This window comes from Erithacus rubecula (genome assembly GCF_903797595.1).
Source record: "Erithacus rubecula genome assembly, chromosome: 2".
Classification (NCBI taxonomy): Eukaryota; Metazoa; Chordata; class Aves; order Passeriformes; family Muscicapidae; genus Erithacus; species Erithacus rubecula.
In genome coordinates this window covers 29857703-29869035 of record NC_136685.1, presented here as the reverse complement: position 1 = coordinate 29869035, position 11333 = coordinate 29857703, and the positions used below count along the sequence as shown (strand labels likewise).

At 43.4% G+C, this 11333-nt stretch overlaps 1 protein-coding gene across 1 annotated transcript; it reads left to right on the top strand.

Moving 5' to 3' along the window:
- The first annotated feature begins 1089 nt into the window (after window positions 1-1089).
- On the top strand, window positions 1090-4791 carry COX7A2 (cytochrome c oxidase subunit 7A2). Its single transcript, XM_079298651.1, has 4 exons — window positions 1090-1245; window positions 2321-2410; window positions 3649-3733; window positions 4578-4791. The coding sequence occupies exons 1-4, from the start codon at window positions 1228-1230 to the stop codon at window positions 4634-4636; spliced, it is 252 nt and encodes an 83-aa protein (XP_079154777.1). The 5' UTR covers window positions 1090-1227; the 3' UTR covers window positions 4637-4791.
- Window positions 4792-11333: the final 6542 nt, after the last annotated feature.

The following is an 11333-nucleotide window of genomic DNA, read 5'->3' as shown; positions in this document are numbered from 1 at the left end:
TTTCCTCCTTTGTTAAAGCACTTATTTGTCCATGGCTATGCTTTTTAAATGCTATTTTTAATATTCTGCATAGCTAAGGCTATGCCTATAAGTACTTCTTTGTTATCGCATTTTTAGTTTCTGAGACAGCTCATCAGATTGAGAAGTGTAGTGCTTTGAGATATGATCCTTGTTATTTTGATACTGAATTCAGCACTAATTTGTCGTGTTTGACACGTTGTTCATCGTCAGGTTTGGCACCAGTGCAAAAGCCATTGTAATACGAAAACCCAAGTGCACTTCAACTGCAGCAAAGCCAGAGAGAGCATTCCCGACAGCATTGTGTTTCAGCTTAAGGCTGAAGCATGAGAAGATCAAAATACGGGGCTAGACCTGCAATGCAGAAAAAACACAGGCTTCTCAGAGTAGCGTCTTGAAGGGCAAATGATTCTTCCTTGAGAATACAAACAGGTTTGTATTTCATACAATTCCGGCATTCACTCTGTGTAATTACACATCGCGAAACACGAAGCTGAAGTTGGTGTGGTTCTTTTCCCGCACGCACAGTACTCTCAGCGATATCCCCGCTGTAACGGGGCTCCAGGCGCTGGGCAGGTGCTGCAAAGGGTAGTTCGGGGTTTTCTGAGCCTGGTGACTCAACAAAGGGTGCCACACCCACCCAGGGGTGCCAGACCCGCTGCCCCGAGTCGCACCCAGGCTCTGCCTCGCCCGGCGTGCTTGCCTCAAGCGGCCTCTGGGGATGGCCAGCCCAGGGCGCTGCTCTCCCAGGACACGCATCCCGCCCTCTGCAGGTATTGCACTTTTCAGCGAAAGGAGAATTAAAATTCTCTATACAGGAGCTCGGGGGGACTTTCATGGATTTCCCAAAGCGCCCTCTGCAGGTGGAGGGAGGCGGCCGGCAACCGCAGAATGCCGTGGCACAGCAGTTCCCCGCCGGGGCTGTGTGGCGTGAGGAAACAAACGCTCCCGGTGTGCCGCAGCCGCTGCCGGCCCCGCGCCTTCCGAGAGGTCACCGCTCGTCCTGCCCGGTGCTGGGTCTCAGCCCAGCCCAGGCCAGCCCCGCGGTGCCGCAGCCGGCCGCGCCGGGCGGACTGGCGGGGGGCGCTGTGGGCTGTGCGGCGGCGCTCCGGGCCGCTTTCTCTGTGGTGCGTCCGCCGTGGGCGGGGGAGCCGCTTCCCCTTCCGCTGCCCTTGTTGCCGGCGGGAGGTGACAGGACCAAGAGGCGCGATGTGGCGGAACGCGCTGGTGAGGCCCGGGGAGGGCGGCCGGCGGTGTGTGGGGCTCGCTCGCGGTGCCGCCCGGGCGCGGGGCTCGGCCGTGCTGGCCGCTGTCCCTGCCGGGCGCTGCGAGCCCCCTGCGGGGTCGGAGCAAGGTCTTAGGCTCGCTCCGCCTAGGCTGAGCTTCGGGGACTTGAGTGGATAAGGTCGAGTCGGGGGGCTCGGTACACTTAGCTCGTCTTTAGGGAGATATATTTTACAGCGTGTTTATTTGGGGTGGGTAAGGACAGCAGATGCCTTGTCCCGTTCCTTGCAGCCAGCATCAGCTGTATGTATATTTGCTCGCCCGGTGGCTGCGATTTTAGCGGTGTTAATTGTGTGGGAACGATGTGTTTTTAATGTTACTTGAAGGAGGCCGAGGCCGCTGGCAGCTTAGAGCTACCGCGCTTTGAGCCTTGACATTTTAGCGAAGGCAGATTAAAGAATTGTACACAGGTCATTGATTTTGGTAGGCTGCCCTGTATGATCAGGAGATGAAGACAGATGCCAGCTCAGGAGGCAGCAGGGTGGTCTGAGCTGCGTGTGTGGCAGGATGGAGGTGCCTCCTTAGCGCTGTGAAGGTTGTCTCCTGGGCTGGTGGCTCGGGGGTGAACTGCAGCAGTGACAGGACACAAACACGTTTGTTAAAAGTATTATTGTCCCTTTTGCTAGGTACAATGATATTTTTGTTGTCCCTGACACAGAAAGTGGTGCCTAGAACTGAGGTCTAAGGGGCAGAGGCTGAGATTTCCAGTGAAAGGGAACCTGAAGGTTATGCTGCAGATCTGTAAATCTTGTATCTTACTGAAAGGAATTCTCCCGAGTTTTTCCTTTTCAGGTAGCTAGTAAAGCAGTCCTTTACAAAGTTTGCTGAAAAATGTACTGAATTCAAAACTAACGTGTTTTGGTTAAGTTTTGTGTGTTAGTTTGTTTTTTTTGTTTATTTTTAAAAGCCTTTTTTTTGCTGCCTCACTTCTTTCTTTTCAAAGCAGCATTTTCTACCCAGTGTGGACAGAGCTGTAAAATGACACTTTTATTAAAATGCTGTTTATTTTTTATTTCAGGCTCTTCGCCAGGTTTTCCAGAGAACCATAAGCACTGCTTCACGCAGGCAGTTGGAAAATAGGGTTTCTGAGGGTCAGAAACTTTTTCAGGTAATGAAAAATAATGAGGTAACGAGTGAGTTGAATAATGTTAATAGATTAACAAGGTTTTAGTAGATAACTGCATTTTTTTTGTCTAAAGACGTGGTCAGGCTCCCCTTTACATCCAATGAGAGCTTTCAAAATCAGTCGTGTGACTCGAGCATTTGTAATTAGCAGTTATTTTCTGCAGAGGTTGAGTATTTTTGCATGCATGCTTGACTTTTAGGGGTTTTTTTACCCCATGAAATTATTTGTACTGGAGTTTCTCATAAGTATTAGGCAGATAAAGTACTCTGAAATGAGTTGATATGGGGGAAAAAGAGTGAGGAGACAGAAATACAGTGAAAAAGGAAACCTGAAATCTTACATCTCTTTCTATAGCTCATAGATGAGCACCAAAATTTTTTAATTAGGATGTGGTATTAGCATATTTCTCAGTTATGTAAACTGTAAAGGTTTTAAGCAATTGGATTAATTCTAACTATATTAGAAACCCCACTTAAATAGTATCTTATAACTTTCCTTCCCCTTGAAAGAAAAAGCCAGTCTTGTTGAGATATTTGACTAAGGAGCATGGTGTTCATTGTGAGCCAAGGGGAAGGAAGTGGGAGGGTGATGCTGGTGACAGGAGGGGGTCAGGGTTTCAGTTTCTGCTGGCAGGGGTCTCTAGGCTTTTCTCTTCCTCCTTTCATTCCTTTCTTGTGGGACAGCAAGTTAAGCTGGAGTAGGTTGCAGGTGACCAGCACTGGAGGCTGGCTTGAAGTCCAGAGCAGTGTGATCTTACTGACAAGGGTAAAGATCATGTGGATCTGGTGCTTAGTTTTACTTTGGGTGGAGCAGAACAGTTTCCTGTATGCCACCAAGTGACAATACAGACTCTTCCCCGTGTTGCTCCCTGTAGCAGGGAGCTGGACTATGCTGGAGATGGATGGGAGGTTTCTAGGGATGGAAATCACATCCCGTGCACCCGAGGGGTCTGGCTGGTGTCAGAAGTGTTCAGGCATCTGCCAGTCACTGCTTTAGATATGAACTGTGCACATGATTTATTGTGCTCCCCTGGTGAGTCATCACCTGATACCAGAATGGAGGCTTTCAAGACAGAATGGGTCTAAATAAGGTTCATGTCTTTTGGGAGTCAGGAAGACAACGGGGGTGTTAATTCTTCTGCTGGCTAATTGTAGTTGCATTAACACCACATTGCAAGAACTGCATTTAAATAGTTTACTTTTGTCACTTGTTTCCATTAGGAGGACAATGGCCTCCCAGTGCATCTTAAAGGCGGGGCAAAAGATTCTCTGTTGTACAGAACCACTGCGGGTCTTACAGTGTTTGGTAAGGCTAATACTGAAATATTTATGCTTTGGTACAATTTCCAATGCACTAGTATTAAAATATTTTTTCTTTGATACAGTCTCCAACACAGATGGTGTTTTCTCTGTAAAATAATTACACAATGTGTTCAGTCTGTTCTTTATAACATGCAAAGTTTATGTAGAGAAGAAGAAACTACATTTGGAGATACTGTGTATTCATTTGTGCTTTTTCCAGGCTTAGATTTTCATATGGCTTTTTCCCAGACTATGTACTGTGGTCTGAACACTCCTTCAGGTTTCATGCATGGTGTTAGAGAAAAACATAACTACTTTATCTATTCTGCAAAGGAGTAAAATGTAATTATAGCACATCCATGAACCAGTTTTCACACTAACCTGACTCCTCTTAGTGGTAGGTGATACTCAGTGTACTGAGTTTTCATGTGCTGTGAAAACTAGCAGAAATATAACCAAGGTTCATAATACTGTATATATTTAACCTTTATGTTGCTTGTTACCTAATTTTGCAATAGCCTCTAACTTAAATGTGTTGATCAAAAGGATTTTCAGTTCAGCTACTTTAAGAATGAGTAACAATTACTTCTTGATTATGTAGGTTCCACAGACACGCCTCTTCCCACTCTTCTTATGTCTTTTTTTTTGTGTAGTCTGTGGAGATTTGTTTTAGTTTTTTTTCTCTAAAATATGAATTACCAAAAAAATTGAGGCGTGGCTGGGGGAATGTATTTTGTCTGAATTGCAGCTGCTTATTGTCAGTATTTCTTCTGGAACAAACTTCAAAGCTGACTTGAAATGAATTCTGTGTGCTAATCTGAAAATATCTTTTCTGTCTTTTAATTCAGGAACAATGTATGCTTTTTATTATCTGCTTGTCTCTTCAATGCCCAAGAAGCCGAACTGATTCTATTTGAGGATGCCTCAGCAACTAACATCTCTTTGTCCAGTTCCCATGTGACTGTGGTGGCAGCTTATTATAAGCAGCTGGCCTAATGATTGGAATCATAAATTGATTGTAACATGTAAACTGCAATCAATAAAGCAGTTTTTATGTGGTGTGGTGGGTGTCTGGACTGCATCATCTGTTTATGTGTGTGAGCATTTTTGGCCATAGGGTTGCCAAGCAGGTGAAGAGGGCTTTAAAATAAGGTTGCAGTTAGAGGAGAGCCTCAGTCCATCCCACTCCTCATCTCAGTTTGATGCCACTGCTGGCCATAGATGCCCAGAGCCAGGAAAGGGGTCACAGGTCAGCAGGAGCACCTGCAGAGCAGCACAAAGGACTCACAGACATTCCAGCCAGGAAGTCTGTCTCATCGGGGACACAGCAGTGCCTCTGTGGGAATGCATGCAGCATAGGGAATGAGCAGGAGGAGTTAGAGGTGTGCTCATACAAGCAGGGCTGTGACCTCAGTGGCAGCACAGAGAAGTGATGGGATGGTGGCTCCTACAGCTGGAGTGCTGGGATGGAAGGACTGCCAAAGGAAGAGGAGGTGCTACCCTCTGTGTCAATGACTGTCCAGGGTGTGTGGAACTCCGCCTGGGGATGGATGAGGAGTTGATGGGGAGCTTATGGGTCAGGATTAAAGGGGGGATGGGGACAGGTGACATTATGGTGGGGGTCTGTTGCTGCCCACCCAACCAGGAAGACTGAGTGGATGCATTCATAGACAGCCTCACTGCAGCCTGTTAGAGAGACAACATAGCAGGGCATCACTTGTAAGGTACTGTGATGGCTCTTACTAGCTTCATTATTGCAGTTATTAGGGAAAATAATAATGGAAACACATAGTTGTGCATCCCTAGTTCAGTTTTACATTCTTAACAGAATTTGTGCCTTTTTAACTTTTCCTGTCAATTTGCTACATGAGGGTTATTATGCCCAAAGTCTGGTATTGACTGTAACAAATAGGGCTCTAAAAACCCCAGAACAATTTCATCAAAGTAATCCTTTTGTTTCTCTTCTCAAAGAAACAGTGGAATTTTCAAAATGTGAAAACAAGCTCAAAAATCTTGCCTCCCACTACAGTGCTATTTTAAGCCTCTTGTGGATTAAGTTTGTTTCCATTTTTTTTGTTGCTATCTTGGAGAACCAGAGTATGCTTGTTAAACTTGAGGCAAACTGGAAGAGAACGACAAATGCATTCAGGACTCTCTCTCTAGTAGAACCAAAAATCTTAAAGAAAAGGTGGCTGGGGGAATACTCCTCAATGGTAACTTCTCTGCACAGGTGATTTTGGCCAACCACATGACTAAAAGAATAAATACCAGGATAGATTTGTTGGAAAAAGGTTTGGGAAGTGGGGATGAACATTAATGCCTACAAAGAAGAGAAACCTCATGGCACAGTGAACTATACTACACAGAATCTGAAGCAATCAGTGTGCTTTGTGCAATGCTGGTAAGGCTTCTGCCATCCCGTGCCAGGGTTACCCTCAAGATGTGGACCAAGTGATGGGCATCTGGAAGGCAGCATAAGTAAGGAAAGATCAATATGATTTAAAAGCCCACATCGTTTCCCTGCCCACAGGGATTGTGAAGAATTTTGAAAGGAGTAATTGTTCAAATACTCCAAATTATAAAAATCCTGTGATGAGCTAGGCGGTAAATACATGTTTGTGTGTGCAACCAAAGCAGAATGTGCAGCTGTTCTTGTATTTGCACTGTCTCAGAGTCCAATGTCCCAGGATCCACAGCAGGCTGTGAGCAGTGGGGCTGGCATCGGCCCTGGTGGAAGAGCATGGTGGGGGTAAAATGCAAGCTAGGTAAAAGCTTCATCTACAGAGCAATCACTATTTATAGTCAGAGCCGAGAAATGTTATTTAAATGAATATCAAAACTTGTTCTGGCAGGGCTGGGTGCAGTGAGGCCGCGGGGCTGCCAGCGCTCCGGGAGCTGCAGCAGCAGCAGGGGGAGCCAAGCAAAACCCACGGGCAGCTGCTCTGCACCATTTCATGGCACCATTTCAGCACTAGCAGGGAACTTCCCATCTACCGTACACTCTATACACCTATTCCACTGCAGGCTCAGCCACATCACAGATTGTGAGAGGTAAACTGGGTGCTTGTATTGCCTATATTTTCTCTCTAGGAAAATACAAAAAGAGAGCTATGTGTCTTCTCTAATCCTAAAATACCTGAAGATCTTAACTTCATCCTCCTTATGAGTATTATGCGAGTAGCAGAAGGTAAAATAAGCAACTTCCATTACTCCTTGCTGATGTGAAAAAAGTTATAACTGTAAAGGAATAAAATGTCACTGATATGAAGTCATGGGCTTCTAGCAGTTAACACCCTCAGCTTTGAAATGTGACAGCTTTGTCAAAATGAAAAAGAAAAAAAAGTCTTCATACTACTGTAAGAGAAATTAATATTCAAATAATAATCAAACTAAAGAGAAAATTAAATCCTCAGTACTGCAGTTCCAGGTCCCACAATCCTTTTTGAGATTCCATATAAACAGACCATGTTTTACTTTCTTCAATTGGAAGGTAGCTCAGAATATCAACTCCTAGAATGGTGCCCTGGGCTACATTTTCTTGGCTGCTGAATACATGTATAAATCCAATTAGCTTGACACACACAAAAATTTCCCCAGTAAAAGTCTGAGTAGTAATGATACCACAATAACACAGCACTGACTTCCTAAAAGACACTGTGAAAAAGTTCAGAAACTCTAGAAACTCTTTCTAGATCCCAGAGTAAAAATACCACTTTTCTAATGTTGCTGACCTTAGCTATCACTGCTCTGAACTATGAGAAAGCATGATGAATGTTGGGGTTTTTTTTTTTTTTGCTTTTTCTCATACTATGCTGTCGCTCCTTACTCTCCCATTCTTTCTCAATTCTTTTAAATATCAGAGCTGGAGGTTAACTTTCACAGTTGCTAGGGTGAATCAGACTTTCAGAGGCAAAATCAATCTGATCAACCTGACTTGACCCTAAATAAGGTATTTAGGGGATGAGTAAGTCAGAACTAATGTATCTTTTCATGTGCATGCTTGTGCGATTATTTTTTTAAGAAGTTCCTTTTAGCAATAACACCACCTTCTCTAATCTAACCTGCCCGAGCCTTTCCACTTATTTTTTTCAGTGCTCAGTCAATTCTGCTGTAAAAATAAAAGCTTGTCCAGAAACACCATCTAAGGAGAATCTCTTGGCTGGACTGTGGTTTCTCTGAATGTAGGTATTCACAGTATCACAGAATTAACTAGGCTGGAAAAGACTTGAGATCATCAGGTCCAGCCTGTATTCAAGTCTTCAAACTGAGAGGGTAACACATACAGTCTGTGATACATGTTTTGATCTTGCCTCAATATTCTTGAAGAGTTGTTATCCACAGATTTTCCATGAGACTAACTGATCATGCCCTCCCCCAAAACCAATCTAAATCTAAAAGCACACTTGTTCCTATTTTCTCAGAAATATGTGTCCCCATCAAAGGTGGTCATTGGCTGGGATTCCTGTTTATTAATGCTGTGACAAGCCAAATTAATTCTCAGGGGGTTGGAGAGATACTTGAGGGAAGGGGTTATCCCATTGAGTCCCCAGTCAGTTCTGAGATTAGATCCTCAGAGAAAAACCAGTCTCTATGTACAGCTCACTAAGTTCTCAAAACATTCACTCCCATTGCATATAGCCTTCTGAGTCCTAGAGAAAACTGCCCAAAAGTTTGTCCTTTGCTTATGTGTTTCTTTCTTTGATTTCCCAATCCACAAGTCTGAACTTTCTGAAATATAGGGATCTCTTCAGTCTGGTTTATAAGGTGCGATCCTGTCATCTTCCTTCTGCCTCCACAGTATTTTATTCTTTTATTATTATATTAACCTGGTTTAGTATTTTCATTCATGAAAATGCCTGACCCTTGCCTTGTTGGGTCTCTGCTGTCTAAGAAAAGGCTGCTGGGCATGGAAACAAGCTGGAAAGTGATGATGAGGTAAGATTCTGTAATATTTAAGCTTTATGTACACCAGAATGTGGAAGGAGTTACAATGAAAAAAGACCACAGGAGGCTTGGAGTTTTAAAGTTACCTAAGTTGTTTCCTAAAGAGAATTGTTGCAAACTAAGTAAGAAATTAACAGGGTCACAGTATTGCTTTAAAAGCATATTTCAGCATAAGCACTCTGCTCTGTGAATTACACATTTGACTGCTAACAGAGTTGTAAAATAAGAGAGAAGTAGAATGTCTTGTGATATGTCAATCTAATAAAATGGTATCCTTTGCTCTAGAGAGATATTGTGGAATAGCTCTCTTGAGGCTGCCTGTGAAGCTCACCTAGAGATACAGTTCCCTGTGAATTCACCATGAGCATCAGAAGAATGTTTTCTTTGAAAGGAACAGTAAGAAGTTCAAGATACTTAAAATGTACCAATTTAATTAAACATTTTGTAGAGGACTTCTCAGGCCCAAAGAGACATAGTTCAGTATATCTGAAACAGCAGAAAAAAAACCCAAAACAAAACAACTTTTAGATAACTGTTTTATTTTTTTCCATGGACATTTTCCCTTTTAGCCAAGAAATCTGGGCTGCACAGGATCTGAAATACATAATCTGTCCAAAATTTTCCTTATTACATATTAAGATTCTTCTAAGAGTTTCTATGCAAATCTTATGGTATCATCCTCATCAATGTGACTGTACGTGATTCACAGATATTTGGGAATGTTTTTGGGAATAAAAGAGAGAAAGGGAGATTCACTGCTGTTAGACTTTATTGCAGGTATTGAGACAGTTTGCTCCAAATAATGATGAGGTGCTTCTGCTCCTACAGGGTTCCAAAGAGAAGCTTGTGATTCCATCAGGACTTTTAAGTTACTAATGTGTTCATAATAATAATTGAGTTGTATATGTTTATGTAATATAAAAATGGTTCTACATTGTTTCACCTCAACATGAATAATTACTCTGGATGACTAATGCTCTGGGCCCTGAAGTTTATAATGGAAAGGCTGACACACACTCAATCTTATCTATCATAGCACTATGCAAAAGGGAATTATATAATTAAAACATCATAATGATCTCTATTGCTCAGTGGGCAGTTACAAGTCCCCCAGGAGTCAGGCCAACTGTGTTATCAGGTTTATTCAGTCATCTCTTAGGAGCAGCGGGCACATTTTGCTAAATATAGTGTGGTGTGCTAATAAGGGCTCTGTGTGGAGCATTGCCCTGGGATCACTGTGCCACAGAGCTGCAGTGCAGTGCACGGGATGTTAGCCCATCTCCCTCTGGCTGACATTTTCAGAAAGAAGTGCTGAAACTTAAATTGCCAAGTCCATACTCTGACATTTACACTTGCATTACAGCAAAGGGGAACTATCAGGAGGAGTGGGATACCCAAAACAGCACTGGGGTTTTGCCTCTGCCTCCTGCCTCCAGAACAGTTTGAGATGCCAGCAGCATATGTGAGTCCTTGTCTGTAGCTGACACCTCCACAAGAGATCTCTGATGCTGCAGAGCACTCAGATGGCTCTAGAGCCCACTGTGATAGCAACAGAGCTAAACCCCACAGATGGTGGGTGCCCAAACTGCTCAGGCACTGCTGAGTTCAGTAACTCAGGTCTTTGCCAGCCACTGCAGAAGTTTAGATGCTGGGCTCATTTGCAGGCACCTAATGTAGCATAACCCAGAGCCAAGTGCCACCTGAGGTGACCATGCAGGACAGAGCAGTGGGCACAGCCAGTGCTCCTAAAGAGCAAAGCTACAGAGATGGGGCATCTGTCAAGGAGTACATGACCCCTGTCTGCCTTCTCAACCACTCTGGAGGTTAGAGAAGCAGACTCTGGAGTTTTTATTAAAAATAAGGTCCCAACAGCTACTCCTAGCATAAAGGGACCTCATCTTGCAGCAGCTGTTTTTAACTGTGGATCAAGATGTGGTAAAGCCCCATGTTGTGATGTGCCTTAAACAGGAAATTCCCTAATTACATTTCAGAGGGCACTGGGCAGAGGGTAAAGGAGCAACAGGTCGGATTTGCCAAAAGTCTATTTGTTTAAAAATCCTAAGCAGATTAATTAATTAATTAATTAATTAATTTAAAAAATTATCAAACAAATAAGAGACATAGGAGCTAGTAGCAAACACATTTTTTCAGATTAAAAATACATGCAGAAATCAAGACAATGCCAAATCCAAGACACATTCACTAAATTGGGCTGACTAAAAGCTAACAGAGTAGCAAGGCCAGCTGGAGAGCATCCAAGAGTTTGGAGGAAAGGCCATATGAGAGGAGACATTTTAACAGCTTCAAGTGAAGCCACTCAGCAGACTGTAGAGGTGTTGATACCCAGGAGAGAGATTCAGCTCCAACAGGTGAAAAAGGCTGTCAGCAAAGAGTACATGGAAGCTTTCAAGTAACCTTTAAAAGTAGAAACAAAAGCCAGCAGTTTTCTATTTACACAACAGAGTGCTTCTGATACTGAAGCACAGGGCAACATCTATTTATAATACAAATAAATCTTGTGTTCTGGTATTTGGAACTGTCTGTATTCAACACATGGGGAAGCAGCAGCCACAAGGCTGCTTTAAGTAATACTGATTTAGATCTGCATTGTTTTGGTCCATGCATTTTCCTCCTTAGTCACTTGCCAATAATGACTTTTG